The sequence below is a fragment of the Ranitomeya imitator genome, chromosome 5 (assembly GCF_032444005.1).
Source record: "Ranitomeya imitator isolate aRanImi1 chromosome 5, aRanImi1.pri, whole genome shotgun sequence".
Taxonomy (NCBI): domain Eukaryota; kingdom Metazoa; phylum Chordata; class Amphibia; order Anura; family Dendrobatidae; genus Ranitomeya; species Ranitomeya imitator.
This window is the reverse complement of record NC_091286.1, coordinates 80,710,989-80,727,166: the sequence shown is the minus strand read 5'-3', so window position 1 is coordinate 80,727,166 and position 16,178 is coordinate 80,710,989. Positions and strand designations below refer to the sequence as shown.

General features: G+C 46.4%; 1 protein-coding gene across 4 annotated transcripts in view; it reads right to left on the bottom strand.

Moving 5' to 3' along the window:
- Positions 1-312: 312 nt before the first annotated feature.
- The window catches only part of MTIF2 (mitochondrial translational initiation factor 2), a 62,596-nt gene continuing 46,730 nt past the window's right edge, over positions 313-16,178 (bottom strand). For 2 of the 4 annotated variants that reach the window (XM_069768856.1, XM_069768857.1), the window contains exons 11-15: positions 6,047-6,184; positions 5,748-5,912; positions 4,595-4,735; positions 3,967-4,185; positions 313-585 (exon numbers count right to left, since the gene is read on the bottom strand). In XM_069768856.1, the coding sequence (XP_069624957.1) occupies positions 4,016-4,185; positions 4,595-4,735; positions 5,748-5,912; positions 6,047-6,184 (614 nt within the window). In that variant the 3' untranslated portion in view covers positions 313-585; positions 3,967-4,015. Of the gene's footprint in view, positions 1,867-2,905; positions 2,958-3,966; positions 4,186-4,594; positions 4,736-5,747; positions 5,913-6,046; positions 6,185-16,178 lie in introns of all 4 variants that reach the window. The other 2 variants (XR_011321915.1, XM_069768855.1) reach the window with 2 other exon arrangements.

Genomic DNA, 16,178 nt, shown 5'->3' with positions numbered 1-16,178 from the left:
AGGCAAAAGACAGGCTTAAATACCACATTCAACTTGAAAATGCAGTGCTGCAGTGTAAAGGATAGGGGAGGAACAAAGCCGCAGCCTGAGCCTCTGAACCGACTCAGACTCCCTGTACCCCAACGCAGCAGAGAGACTGAGCAGCCAACAGGGAAGAAACACACAACCGTGACATACGTGTGTGACCGTACAGCTCAACTTCCATTGTCGTGACGGCGTATTTCACCACTCTGGTAACACTTTACATTGATAAGATGAACAGTAGAAATTAAAAACACAGGAGCCATAACATTTTAATCATCTTATGTCAACTTACAAGCGTTTTTAGTTTCCTTTATTTTACAAAAATAAATATACAATCTGTCAGGATTTAATACATAGATGTACAAGACCATGATGTACTTGCAGTTCAATGAAACGCCCAGCTGTGGAGATGGAGAGAAACTATGTCCAACTCATATACCGAGATATAAAGCCAGTGTCTGCAGGACAGGTGATTTTTCACTTTCAGGGTCGTGAATTTACAAAGAGAGAATATGCTTTGTGGTTGTCCAAACTTAGTATTGTGCCAAAGATGAGGAGTCACTGCGAACCAAAAAAAAAAAAAAAAACAAGAAGCAGAAATGTGAGATACACAAGAGTGACTTACATAATCCTGGCCTGTGGTCACTTCTCTTATAAAATACAGCTCTGGCAAAAATTAAGAGACCACTGCAAAATGTTCAGTTTGTCTGATTTTTCGCTTTATAGGTATATTTTTGAGTAAATTGTTAATTTTTAATTTATTCTATAAACTTCTGACATGTCTCCGAATTTCCAAGCAATAAATTTTGCATTTTTCTCTGAAAAAGGGAAAAGGTCACAATTGTAAAAAAAACAAAAAAAAACAAAAACACATCCAGGGCTTTCAGACCTCAAATAATGCAAAGAAAACAAGTTCATAATACTTTAGAAACAACAATACTTATGTTTTAACTCAGGAAGAGTTCAGAGGTCAATATTTTGTGGAATAACCATGATTTTTAGTCACAGCTTTCATGCGTCTTGGCATGCTTTCCACACGTCTTTCACACCGCTTCTGGCACAAAAATGTAAGTAGTTCTTTTGTTTGATGGCTTGTGACTATCCATCATACTCTTGATTACATTCCAGAGGTTTTCAACGGGGTTCAGGTCTGGAGATTGGGCTGCCCATGACAGGGTTTTGATGTGGCGGTCTCTTAAATTTTGGCAGAGCTGTATATTCAAGGCATGGATTTTGGTGATCTCAGCATCAACAGAGTATCCCAAAGAATGACAAATTTTACAGGAGGTTGGTACAGTGTATACAATATTGTTTTAACCCTTTAAACATTTAACCATGGACCATAGCCAGGAACGAGTCTAGACCGGCTTTTCCCAGGGCCCAGATAAGGCCAGGAGACAGGGCTGGACTAGTCTGATCTCCAGCTACGGCAGGGGTGTCAAACTGCATTCCTCGAGGGCCGCAAACAGGTCATGTTTTCAGGATTTCCTTGTACTGCACAGGTGATAATTTAATCACCAACTCATTATTTGTGTAGGTGATTAAATTATCACCTGTGTAGTACAAGGAAATCCTGAAAACATGACCTGTTTGCGGCCCTCAAGGAATGCAGTTTGACACCCCTGAGCTACGGTATCCTTTCAAGAATATTATTTCTAAAATGCCAGAGTTTATTAGAAAATAATACATATGGCTGTAATTGGGCAACCAGGCTGCAATTCATGCCGTCCACTGTTCAGGCTTCATGTTTCAACTGACAGGATCCCTTTAATAATCACCAATATGCCCTCTTATTGTAGCTTTGACAGTAATGTCATTCGCGCATCATTAGGCCACGTTCCCCTGTAGAGAAAAATAAATAGTTTTTTTCCCCTCTGTATTTTTGTTCAGAAAATTTGCTGCATATAAAGAGGTTGTTCATACATGGGGAAATTGTTGACAAAAGCGGCAGTTTATAGGATCTTAAAGGGAACCTGTCACCCCGAAAATCGCGGGTGAGGTAAGCCCACCGGCATCAGGGGCTTATCTACAGCATTCTGTAATGCTGTAGATAAGCCCCTGATGTTACCTGAAAGAGGAGAAAAAGACGTTATATTATACTCACCCAGGGGCGGTCCCGCTGCGGTCTGGTCAGATGGGCGTCTCCGGTCCGCTGCGGCGCCTCCTATCTTCTTTCCATGACGTCCTCTTCTGATCTTCAGCCACGGCTCCGGCGCAGGCGTACTTTGCTCTGCCCTGTTGAGGGCAGAGGATAGTACTGCAGTGCGCAGGCGCCGGGCCTCTGACCTTTCCGGCGCCTGCGCACTGCAGTACTGTCCTCTGCCCTCAACAGGGCAGAGCAAAGTACGCCTGCGCCGGAGCCGTGGCTGAAGATCAGAAGAGGACGTCATGGAAAGAAGATAGGAGGCGCCGCAGCGGACCGGAGACGCCCATCTGACCAGACCGCAGCGGGACCGCCCCTGGGTGAGTATAATATAACGTCTTTTTCTCCTCTTTCAGGTAACATCAGGGGCTTATCTACAGCATTACAGAATGCTGTAGATAAGCCCCTGATGCTGGTGGGCTTACCTCACCCGCGATTTTCGGGGTGACAGGTTCCCTTTAATGCGGTGTAATGCACACACCATTAGGATTTGGCTCTGCTTGCCAATTTTGGCGGACTTCATATGACAGCAAGAATGCAATGTATAACATTCTAATGTGTTGTGGCAGAGATCCTGTGACGACTGCTGGAATCGGCGAGGAAAGCTGAATCTTAATGGTGTGTGAATTGCACACCGTTAGGATTCATAAAGCTGCAGCGTTTGCTGAAAATTTCAACAGGGACGGACAACACCAGTGTAATTACAGTTGATGAGTTTTCATTAAAACTCATACCTACCATGCTTTTAAAAGACACTGGTCAACTCTGTGTTATTTCTATATAGGCTTATCTGGGGGGAAAAAAGAACATTGCTTTTTTATGTGCAGAATCCCCGAGGTTCTGGACTAAAAAGATGCGGTGTCAAATCCTCAACAAAAATGCATAAAAAAAATATATGGAAAAACGTATCAAAACAATAGTCCGAGCAGATTACTAAAGGAGTATTCTGCTGCAACAGACAGGCAGAAAAAACGCAGAAATTTTACACATGGGAACATAATCTTACACCGTTCTTCCCATTGTAATGGCCCATAACTCTAATCTCAGCTATTCAACACCTTGATTGCTACTGTCAATGTCTTGATCGGTTCACAGGGCACTCTGAGGATGTAGTCTGGGAATAAGAAACGCCATATAATTTAGAAGGACCCAAGGACTGTCCTAACACATAGTGTGCCCTAGCAAGAGGCTGTTCCGAATGTCTGTTGTGCGATAATTCCCATTAAAAGTCATAGAAAGTGTAATTAACCATGCAATTAGTGCACATTAGCCAGAGTGAGAAGTCAGGCTCACTTTCTGTTAGATTAAGTGGGAAGCTGCGGCAAAGAATTGTTTCTTCTGCAGTTTCCACGCACATCTTTTACACTTTAACTTAAATGGGTGACATGTCATACTTCCTTTCTTATGTATTGGTCTCTATAGAGGAAATACTGATACTGTCTGCAGATCAAATGCATGTCAAACGTCATATAGGTATAATAGAGAAGCAAACGAAGTTCAGAGTAGGAAAGCCATTCCTGGCAGGCAAAATACATGCTTGCAAGTCATGGGTAGAAGTTCCAGCACCTGTAGTGCTGGCAGAATGCTGTTGAAGAGGAATGGCCAACTCAAAAAGAGTACATGGCAAGCTACATACCCTGTGACAGTAGCTTCGTGTATTAGGCTGAAATGTACACCAGAAGCAGTTTAAACTTCAGGCTGATCAAGGCAGAAACCAAGTTGGCTGCGTTCTGAAAGGGGTAGTCATTCATTTAGGGTACAGTGTGTTCTCCCATGGAACCAGGGCGTGGCGTACTAACCTCATACACAACGACTGTACACGGTGATCCACACCCAGTGGACATCCAGTTAGAATCCAGGATCCCATGCTATTTTTTGAGGTATGTTTTTTTCTTCAAAGCAAATGATTTCATCCCCAACTTTAATCTCCACGTCTTGATCCAGACTCAGACCACACTCCACCCCGGTTTTCACAGTCGGTACATCGTTCTTGTGGTGCTTCAGGGAAGTTAGTGATCCTGTAGAGGACAATATCACAGGAACAGTGGATCATTTACCATCTGGAGTAACGTAATGCACAAGCTGTGTAAGGCTACGTTCACAGTAGCGTTGTGCGGTGCAGCGTCGGCGACGCAACGCATAACGCATGCAAAAACGCATGCACAACGCAGTGTTTTGCGACGCATGCGTTCATTTTTGCATGATTTTTGGCGCAGAAAAAAACCTGCATCATGCAGCATCCTCTGCGCCGACAGTTGCGCCAAAATGACGCATGCGTCACAAAACGCAAGGCAACGCATGTCCATGCGCCCCCCATGTTAAATATAGGGGCGCATGACGCATGTGTCGCTGCGGCTGCGCCCGTCGCTGCGGCTGCGCCCGACGCTGTCCCGCACAACGCTAATGTGAACGTAGCCTAAGTCTCACCTTCCCAGAGAACAGAGCTGTTCCGGACTAACTTAAACTTCAGCTTCTTCTCTAGAAAGCCCTTCTGCACCCTGCAGCCGGCCACCTGGACCGTCTTCTTCCCTACAGTGACATCGAACAGAGCCAGAACAGAAGCCTCACCTGGAGGAGAAGAAAGACTCTAATGGCAGCATCAAGTAATAGAAAAAAACAAACCTTAGAACGTCATTTCTAATTTTATAGGGGTTGTCAACTTTTATCTTTATTTTAAAACATGTATTTGGGACATATTTTTTCCGGACTTAACTAATATACATGCTCTCCTGTTCTCAATATGGCTCCTGATAGAAGAGCATATGACCAGACCTGTCCATCAGTCCGCCAACCAAAAAATACCACACATGCGAAAGACTGGAGAAGACTGATGGACCGATCTGGCCACATACTTTTTGGGCTGTGCATGTTGTCTATACACAAGATGGGAGGAAAATTGGGGTACGTCTTATAGTCCGAATGTAGTTTACTTGGGGGGGGGGGGGGAGGGGGTAGTGGCAGCGGTGTACCAGGGTCACGGTCATCGTTGCAGGAATCCGGCAGCGGGGCGACGCTGTGAGCCCTAGGCTTGGAGGACGGGATGTCCCAGAAGTGTTTTTCAAGAAAATGTTAGCGGTGCCAGTCAGGAGCATAATCCCCACTTTGCACATTGCTTTCCTGGCGGAGAGCTTCAAGAAAATGGCCACCAGAGGTGGCACATGGGCAGATTTAGATCTCAATCTGGGCATGAGCACCCCATCTACCAAGCAGTATCGCCCCACTAGAGCCGCAGCCGGCTACCTGCAGCGACGACCCTGCCTCCTGTAACCCCGTGACACCGCTGACGCCCCCACCTCACGGGAAAGCTAAATTTGGACTTAAAGACGGACCCCCATTTGACAGATTAACTTTTTTTCCCAATTTTCCTCTTCAATATTTGGTCCGATGCACCTTATAGTCCGCAAAATATGGTCGCTTTCCATGGGCAGGTGCAAAACAGTCATTTCTGGGTCTTGCTCTGCCCAGTTTATTTTGAGGTCTGGATGCAAATGTTCAATGTCTTTTTACTTATCTAGGTCAGGAATGAATACTAGAGGGGGAACAAAAAATAAGGGCGCATGTGTGAATCCAAACCACATACCTTTTACGACCTCTTCTGACAATTCCGGTAATGTGTTACTGATTTCTTCTTTCAGATCATCAAAGAGGTGGTAGATGACCTTGTGAAGTCGGATGGAGACTTCACTCTTGGCTGCAATTTGCTGCACGGATTTATTGGCATTAACATTGAATCCATAAATAGAAGCTTGTGCCAAGGAGACATAATGGAATCAGTGAGTTTTGATCATTCACACAATAAGATTTATACAATAACTTATAGCTGCAATCCATAAAAAAACATGGATGCAGTAAGATCAGGTCTGAACAAAGTTTTCTTACCGTTGAAAGTTTCTGCAAGGGCAACGTCACTGTCACTGATGTCCCCAATGCCAAAATGGACCAAATCCAGCTCACATTCATCTGCATCATATGTGTCCAACACACCGAGTATAGCTTCAACTGACCCATCCACATCACCTGAACGGAAAAAAGTAATGAAGTAAATGAGGTTTGCGACTTCCCAACTGCTGAAAGACACCGTCATTCTAATTTGTATTTAATAAATCAGTAGTGCACAGGAAAATAAACTATGCAATGCATCATCACAGGAATCTGCTGCTTTCTCTGCCAGAACTGATCTTTCATTCCTAATTTACAGGTAAAATCTGTATTCAGTGAGGACAGACTTTTCCCATGATGGAGATGGCAGTTGGTGCCGATAAGATTCTATGTGGAGCAGAAGGCAGAGGGGGAGGGAGGAGCTAAAGGTAGAGCTCCTCCCTTTTCCTATTTACATAGAATCTTAGCAGTACCAGCTGCCATCTATCTCAGTAATGTGAAAAGTTGACTTCAATGAATACTGATTTTACCTGTGAAGTGATAATTTTGAGAATGAAAGCCATTTCTCTGATTAGATATATTACTAAGTTTCTCATTTTCATCTGTTCTATTGATTTATAAAATAAAGATTAAATATACAGTTACTCTTTAACCCCTTCACCCCCAAACCTGTTTTCACCTTCATGACCAGGCCAAATTTTACAATTCTGACCAGGGTCACTTTATGCGGTAATAACTCTGGAACGCTTCAACAGATCCCACCAATTCTGACACTGTTTTTGAAAGACATGTTGTACTTCATGACAGTGGTAACATTTGTTCAATACAACTTTCAGTTTATTTGTGAAAAAAAAGTGGAAATTTGGCGAAAATTTGGCACCGTTATACTGATTAAAATGACACCTGGGTGATCCAGGTAAGGTGTTTCTGTACCTGTGCTGCTGATGAAAATTCCAGGATATGGAGAAGTTCTTGAAGAGATTCGGAATCAGCAATTAAGCGAGTTCACTTCTAAGGTGTTCCTGGATTCCCAAAAAGGGACAACAATTTTTTTTCGGTCTATCTTGCAAATGTGCAACTACATCAGGTGAAAGTAATATTCCCTTATTTTGATCACATTTTGGTTTACTAGGTAAGGCTGGTTTCACATTGGCGTTTTTTGGGGTGCGTTTTTGCGGTAAAAAACGCAAAAAAAACGCATGTAAACGCTGCGTTTTTTTGACGCATGCGTTTTTGCATGTGGTGAAAAAAACGCGGCGTTTTGACGCGTTTACATGCATTTTTATATGCGTTTGCGTTTTTTAAATGCATGCTGAGAAATGTGTGACAGCTGCCAATCATCAAAAAAAAGTAAAAAACCCACTATAAACAGAAACAGTTAGGGTTAGGGGTAGGGTTAGGATACCTTAGGGTTAGGATCCCTTAGGGTTAGGGGTAGGGTTAGGGTTAGGTTCCCTTTATCACCTTTATGTTGGGGGGTGGCATATCAGTGTGTTTTCTGTTTTTTTTAATAAAAAAACGCATGCGTTTTTTACCGCAAAAACGCATGCACCAAAAAACGCATGCGTCCCCATTGACTCCAATGTATTTTTTGACCCCCCAAAAAACGCATGCGTTTTTTTTTGGTCCAAAAAACGCTTCTAAAAATACTACAAGTAGCATTTCAGAAAATGAACGCATGCAGTAAAAAAACGCATGCGTCAAAAAACGCGACCAAACGCGTACACAAAAAAACGCATGCGTTTTCAATGTTAAAGATAGGAAAAAAAAACGCATGCGTTTTTTTGAAAAAAAACGCTGCAGACAAAAACGCAAGTGTGAAACCACCCTTAGACCCCATTTTGCACTTTTTTAGGCTCCCCAGCATCTCGACTACATAAAATGATACATTTGTTGATGAAATAAATCTTGTGGTTCTTTAACACCTTTCTGACATGTGGTGTAATACTACACACGTTGGACTCCCCCTTTCCCCCATGCCGCAGCCCGCACCTTTCCGGGCACATGACAGCTGACATGTGCCCACAAGAGCTGCGGGTCAAATTGCGATCCACTTGCGGCTGTTAACTAGTTAAATGCTGTTGTCAATCTCTGACAGCGGCATTTAACTCGCCCTTACAGGAAGAGTGTCACTAATCCCGCCCATCGGTGAGGAAGCGTGTCACTAATCCCGTCCATCAGTGACCCAGTCACACGATGATAGGTCACGACTGGTCGGCATGACAACCAGAGGTCTGCAGCAAACCACTATGGGAAAATCCCTTATGGGAATTTATCTTCAAGTGTAGTGATTATTTTGACTCCATGGATGTTTTCCAGAAACAAGCAGTAGCGGATGTTGCTGAGTGAAAAACAGGATTTTTGGTTGCTTACCATAAAATCTATTTCTCGGAGCCTTCATTGGGGGACACAGGAACCATGGGGTGTATGCTGCTGCCACTAAAAGGCTGACACTATGCACAAAAAAAAAAGTTAGCTCCTCCTCTGCAGTGTACATCCCACCGACTGGCATTATGCACTTCAGTTAGTGAGAAAGCAGTAGGAGAAAAACAATAAGGTTGAAACATAACCACAAACATGAGAACTGTAAATGTGAGAACAGTCACAGAACACTAGACACTGAATAACATGGGAGATTGATGTGTCCCCCAATGAAGGCTCCGAGAAACAGATTTTACGGTAAGCAACCAAAAATCCTGTTTTCTCTATCGCCTCTCATTTGGGGACACAGGAACGTCCCAAAGCAGTCCCTGGGGTGCGAAAAACAGACTTCCACCACTGCCGCCTGCAAGATCCTTCGGCCTAGGCTGGCGTCCGCCGAAGCGTAGGTATCGACCTTGTAAAATTTGGTGAACGTGTGGATGGAAGACCATGTTGCCGCTTTGCAAAGCTGAAAGGCGGAAGCCCTGTGGTGCACCGCCCAGGAGGCGCCGACTGCCCGGGTAGAGTGAGCCTTGATCCCAGGAGGTGGCAATCTGTTCTTGACCCGGTAAGCCTCCGATCGAAATTGCCGTTCTGATCCAGTGAGCAATGGTCGCCTTGGAAGCCGGCAGGCCTCTACGAGTTCCTTCAGGAATGACGAAAAGGGAATGCGTCTTTCGGAAAACGGTCGTTCTAGCCAAGTGGATCCTCACCACCCTGACGAGGTCCAGCTTGTTCAACGATCGCTCCAGAGGATGAGTCGGAGCCGGACAAAAGGAAGGTAGTACGATGTCCTCGTTGAGGTGGAAGGTGGAAACCACCTTAGGAAGGAGAGAAGGCGGGGGCCGGAGGACCACCTTGTCCTGGTGGAGAACCAAGGAGGTCGGCAAGAAAGGGCCGCCAACTCGGAAACGCGGCGGATAGAAGTGATGGCCACAAGAAAGGCTACCTTCCAAGATAGAACTGACAGGGAAACCTCCCTGAGAGGCTCAAAGGGGGAACCCCTCAGAACCTCCAGCCCAAGATTCAAATCCCATGAATCCACAGGGGCCCTGTACGGAGGGATAGCATGGGCTACTCCCTGCAGGAAGGTCTGACCTGTGTCCGAGAAGATCTGAAAAGGATGGAGAGCGCAGAAACCTAGCCCTTTAGGGAACTAAGAGCAAGGCCCGAATCCAGTCCTGCCTGAAGGAAAGCCAGAATGGAAGGAACGGAAAAGGACATAGGAGAAATGTGGTTAGACTCGCACCAACGGAAAATAGAATTATTCTTACCGTTAATTCGGTTTCTAGGAACCTTCCACGACGGCATATGGAGGTTGTCTCTTTGCCCTAATGGGGAACAGGAAACACAAGAGAGGTTAAAAGCACCTCCCATTCACCAGTGACTTATAACAGAAACCATAGCACCGGTTTACCTTCTGAGTCCCAGAATTAATCCAGGAAATATAGAGGGTGGGAAATTAGTGCCGTCGTGGAAGGTTCCTAGAAACCGAATTAACGGTAAGAATAATTCTATTTTCTCTAGTCACCTTCCACGACGGCATATGGAGGAATACCAACTAATTGGCACTAGGGAGGGACAACGGCCTGAAGAACCTTGCGGCCGAAGACTAAATCTCTGTTGGATAATACATCCAACCTATAATGTTTGGAGAAGGTATGGAGTGACGACCACGTAGCTGCCCTGCAGATCTGCTCTGGAGATGCGCCTGCTCTCTCTGCCCAGGAGACCGACGTAGATCTAGTTGAATGGGCCTGATTCCTACTGGAGGTAGTTTATTTTGAGCAAGGTAAGCTTCTGTTATGGCTTTTTTAATCCATGTAGAGATGGTACTCTTGGCTACCTTCTTCCCCTTATTTTGTCCTGAAGAGTGGACAAAAAGGTTGTGATCAACTCTAAGAGCACTGGTTTGATCCAAATAATGTAGCAGGATACGTCTAACATCGAGAGTATTAAATTTTCTTTCCTCAGAGTTTGCAGGATTATTGCAAAAAGTTGGTAACACTATCTCTTGAGAACGATGAAATTCAGAGACCACTTTTGGGAGGAAAGAAGGATCAAGACGGAGTACTATTGAGTCCTCTCTAACCAGTAGATAAGGTTCTCTTATTGATAAGGCCTGTAATTCACCCACTCTTCTAGCTGAAGTTATAGCTACCAAGAAAACAGTCTTGTAGGCGAGATTTTGTGGGGAACAGGTAGACAAAGGTTCGAACGGTGGACCTGTAAGGCCTTGAAGCACAATATTGAGATCCCATGGAGGAACTATAACTTGCTTCCTAGGGTTCATTCTGTTTGCTGAGGTCATGAACCTTTTAATCCAGCGATGTCCTGCTAGATCTTGATCAAAGATGGAACTAAGCGCAGAGACCTGGACCTTCAGAGTACTGGGTTTCAGACCAATTTCTAGGCCTCTTTGTAAAAAGTCCAATATCTTAGGTATATCTGGCCTGAGAGGGTCTGGAGGGTTAGGCAGACAAAAAGATGAAAATTTTTTCCAGATTTTATTATAAATAGCATTTGTTACCGGTTTTCTGGATTTTTGTAGAGTAGCTATAACAGGGTTTGATAGCCCTTTCGCTCTCAGCACGCTTCAGAAACCACGCTGCTAAATTCCACCTCTGAGGATCCGAGTGAAGAACTGGGCCCTGGGAAAGGAGATTGGCCTTCATCGGTAACATTATTGGTCCGTCCACCTGAAGTTGAATAATCAGGTTGAACCAACTTCTCTTGGGCCAAAATGGAGCAACCAAAATAGTTGGAGTCTTTTCTATCCGAATCTTCCGTAGCACGTTTGCAAGAATCGGAATGGGCGGAAAAGCGTACACCAGATGAAATTGCCAATCTTGAACCAAGGCATCTATTGCTCTGGGATTTCCTCTTGGATCCAGGGAAAAAAATATTTCTACTTTCGCGTTCTGGTGAGAAGCAAAGAGGTCGACCTCCGGGAGACCCCATCTGTTTACCAGTAAGTTGAAAGTTTGCCGATCCAGACTCCATTCGCCTGGGTGAATATCCTGTCGGCTCAAATAATCTGCCTGAAAATTGGCAGTACCTTTTAGGTGAGTTGCCGTCAGGGACAGTAGGTGTTTCTCGGCCCAGGCAAAGATTCGAGCAGAGATATTTTTTAGACTGGTGAATCTTGTACTGTCCTGATGCCTGATGTGAGCCACCGTGGTCATGTTGTCCGAGTATATCTGGACATGTTGTCCAGAGAGTTGATGATTTGTTGCAAGGAGAGCTTCTTCCACAGCCTTGAGTTCTCAGAAGTTTGACGATCTCTCTCTGATTGACGGGTCCCAAAGACCCTGATAAGGAACATGATTTATCATGGCTCCCCAGCCTCTCTTGCTGGCATCTGTTTTGATCGTGGTTAACGGGAATTGAATCCAACTCACACCCTTGCGAAGGTTTTCGGACTTCATCCACCACGTTAAGGATGCTTTCACTCGACCTGGAGTGTGAATCCTCTTGTTTAAAGAGCCAGGACGACCATCCCAATTGTCTAGCAAATGAGTCTGGAGAATTCTTGAGTGGGCTTGAGCCCAAGCCACCGACTGAATGCAGGCTGTCATGGAGCCTAATAGCGACATTCCTTCCCAGAGTGTGGGAGATCTCATCTCCTTGTATTTCTTGACCTTTACTACTAATGGTAGTCTGTGGTCTTCTGGAAGGAAGGACATCTGTTTTTCCGAGTCCAGAATTACTCCCAAAAACTTTCTGGTTTTTGAGGGTTGAAGCTGGGATTTCTTTATGTTCGGTATCCAACCCAGAGACTTCAATATCTCTAATGTGGTTGATACATGAGATACCAGGGTCATTTTGGTGGCAGCCACTATCAGCAGATCGTCCAGATAAGGCACTATACAAACCCCTTGTCTCCGAATGAATGACACGGCTTCCGCCATTACTTTGGAGAACACTCTCGGAGCTGATGAGATGCCGAAGGGAAGGACTCCAAACTGATAGTGCTCCACCTGATGATTCCCCTGAATCGCAAACCTGAGATATTTTGTGCGTCTCGGGTGAATAGGGATATGAAAATACGCATCTTTCAGGTCGATTGTCGCCATAAAGGCATGCTGATGTATTAAAGGAATGGCTGATTTTACAGACTCCATCTTGAATCTTCGATATTTTACATGTTGATTCAGACCTTTTAGATTTATGATGATACGTACTTCCCCTGATGGTTTTGGTACCATGAAAAAACGGGAATAATGTCCCTGACCCCATTCTGACTGTGGAACTGGGGAGATCACATTTGATCTTAAAAGGTCTCTGAGACCCAGTGTTAGCAGTTTGTGATCCCTCATTGAGGGGGTGGTAATCTTTAGACCCTGAGGGGGGGGAGAAGTTAACTCGATCAATAGGCCCTCCTTGATAACATTGAGGACCCAGTGGGAGCTGGTGATGTTTTCCCACTGATCCACATAATTTGAGAGTCTTCCCCCCACCGGGTCGGAGTCATTGTTTATCTTGCTGAAATGACTGTTGCTGTTGTTGTTGAGGGACGAAGATATTTTTCCCTCTGCCTTTAGCATAGCTCCACCTGCCGGTCTTGCCTTTACCCCTCGGCTGAGAGGGCTGAGACAGTGGGGCACGAAAAAAACGTTTTCTTGGTTGTTTTTGCTCTGGGAGTGCCTTTTTCTTGTCGGTCGCTTTATCCAAAATGTCGTCTAAAGCTGGACCAAACACATAGTCTCCCTTAAAGGGGATGGCACATAACTTGGCCTTAGACGTGATGTCACCACTCCATAATTTAAGCCAGAGGGCTCTTCTGGCAGAGTTAGAGAGCACTAAAGATCTGGCAGCAATTCTAACGGATTCCAGAGAAGCATCCGCCAGAAACCCAGTAGCCTTATGTAAGATAGGGAGGGAATCCAACATCTCACTTCTGGAGGTACCCTGAGAAATGTGCGATTCTAATTTCTCCAGCCAGCAGGAAAGGGTCCTCGCTACACAGGTAGAGGCAATATTAGCCTTGAGAACAGAAGAAGAAGACTCCCAGGTTTTCTTCAGGAGACTCTCAATCTTCCTGTCCATAGGGTCTTTTAACTGAGACGCATCCTCAAAGGGGAGTGCTGTTCTTTTGGCGACTCTGGCCACCTGCACATCCACCTTGGGAATGTCAAGTTGAACAAGGTCGCCTTCTATAGGAAATCTATGTTTCAACTCGGAAGACATACTAAAGCGCTTCTCAGGGAGTTCCCACTCTTGCTCAATCATATTAAGCACATTTGCATGAACGGGGAATCCTGCCTTTTTCTCCGATCTGAGCCCACGAAACATATGATCCTGTATGGACTGTGGTACAGGTTCCTCTTCAAGCCCCATGGTGTTACGAACAGCAGACACACCAGGTCCTCAATATAATCCGAGGAGAAGAGGTATTTCCTGACCTCAGCCTTAGGGGATGCTGGATCTTCCCAGCCAGCAGATGAAGAAAAAGAGTGGTCTGAATCCGAATCCGATTCTACGACCTGAATCTTCCTCTTCTTAGCTGGGGAATGTGGTGGCGGAGGTGGGGGTGGAGGAGTGAAGGCTGCTAAGGAAGATTGTACCTCCTGTTTAACAAGAGAGCGTATCTCATCTAGAAGAGATGGTTGCTCTGCTTTATCTATCCTGTCAGTGCATGGCTGGCAGAGTTTTTTATCCCAGGTAGGAGGGAGCTTTGCAGAACAGACCGGACACTTCTTCCTAATAGTAGCTCTAGGGGCAGACTTTTCTCCCTGAAACAGAGAGGGAGAGAAGAATGAGGAGCTACCCCTAAGAAAAAACTACCTCCCGGATCCATACCCTGCATACTCACAGTAGCAGGGGCAGTGCTGGGCTCTGCAGATGCAGGGCACAAAGAACCATCCATACTGAAGAGATTATAGTCTTACCTCTGTGGTGGTTCAGCAGGCTTTTATGGAGTAACTCTCCTAGCATCTGCTTCCAGCGGTAGAATTTCCCCTCCTCCTCCTCCAGGGTCCACGTGTGGGACGCCATTGCACCGACACCGCCGCCGGCGAAACCCGGAAGAGCCGGCTTCAGGGTGATACGAAAACCGGAAGTGACGCGCGCGCGACCGCTGACGTCATTTCCGGAACGCCGACCAAGCAGCATGGAGGGAGGAAGCCGGGAAGCTACGGAGAGGATCCCGGCTGGGGATCCCGGCCTGCTTTACCCTCACGGGGGCGCAGGAAGGCCGGGAAGGGTCCCGAGGTACCTGCCAAGCAGAACGACGGGAGCAGCCCACGGAGAGGCACAATGCGACCCCAGCTGCCCGGCTGAAATACAGGTAAGACCTGGAAAAAATGACTGTAGCCACCGGCCACTACAGCATATGGAACCTCTCCCTGTCCCATGGGGAACAGGAAAGACACTGGTGAATGGGAGGTGGGAGGTGCTTTTAACCTCTCTTGTGTTTCCTGTTCCCCATTAGGGCAAAGAGACAACCTCCATATGCCGTCATGGAAGGTGACTAGAGAAATAAGCCTTCCAGGTACGATAATAGATCCTGGAAGACGAAGGCTTCCTAGCCTGGATCACAGTGTGAATCACCCGATCCGAAAGGCCGGACGCTCTTAGAACTGCGGTCTCAACAGCCACACCGTTAAACTGAGCGACCGAGAATTCGGGTGGCAGATCGGACCCTGAGACAGCAGATCGGGTCTGTCTGGAAGCCGCCAGGGGGCGTCTGCGAGAAAGTTGACGATCTCCGCCAACCAAGATCTCCTGGGCCAATCCGGGGCAATCAGAATGACCGCCACCCCTTCCGCCTTGATCTTTTTCAACTGCTTGGGAAGCAGGGGAAGGGGTGGAAATAGAAAGGGGAGCAGGAACTGCGACCAAGGAATGGCCAGAGCGTCGATGCCCAATGCGAGAGGATCGCGAGACCTGGAGACAAACCGAAGGACCCTTCTGTTGATTCGGGACGCCGTAAGATCCACATCCAGAGTCCCCCATCGAAGAAAAATCTAAAGGAAGACCTCCTGATGCAAGGACCATTCCCCTACCACGAGGCCCTCGTGGCTGAGAAAGTCGTCGGCCAAATTGTCCACGCCGGTGATATGCACCGCGGATATCACCGGAAACGTTGCCTCTGCCCATAGGAGGATCTTGGATACCTCGGCCAAGGGGCTCAGAGTTCCCCCTTGATAGTTGACATATGCCACCGCCGTGGCATTGTCCGTCTGGATTCGAATTGGCAGACCCCTGAGGATCCTTTCCCAGTGGAGAAGAGACAGAAAAATGGCCCGAATCTCGAGGACATTGATCGGCAGAGAGGACTCCTGCGCCGACCAACGACCCCAAACAGTCAATTGAAGAAACACCGCACCCCAGCCGAGCAGGCTGGCATCCGTCGCCACCACCCTCCAGGGAATGGAAGGAAGGACCTGCCCCGGGAGATGAGAGGGGACGCCAGCCACCAGCTGAGGGACCGTTTAACCCGGGGAGGAAGTCGAATCGGACGATCCAGGGAGAAGACAGACCTGTCCCACTGAGACAGGATGGCCTGCTGAAGAGGTTGAGAGTGAAATTGGGTGAAGGGAATCGCTTCTAATGTCACTACCATCCTCCCCAGAACCTTCATGGCCGATCGGAAGGAGGGAAGCCGAGGACCCTGGAGCAAGCGAACTTCCCGACGAAGGATGGATCTCTTATCTTCGGGAAGGAAGACTTTGGTCTGACGAGTGTCGAAGAGCATGCCCAGAAAAAC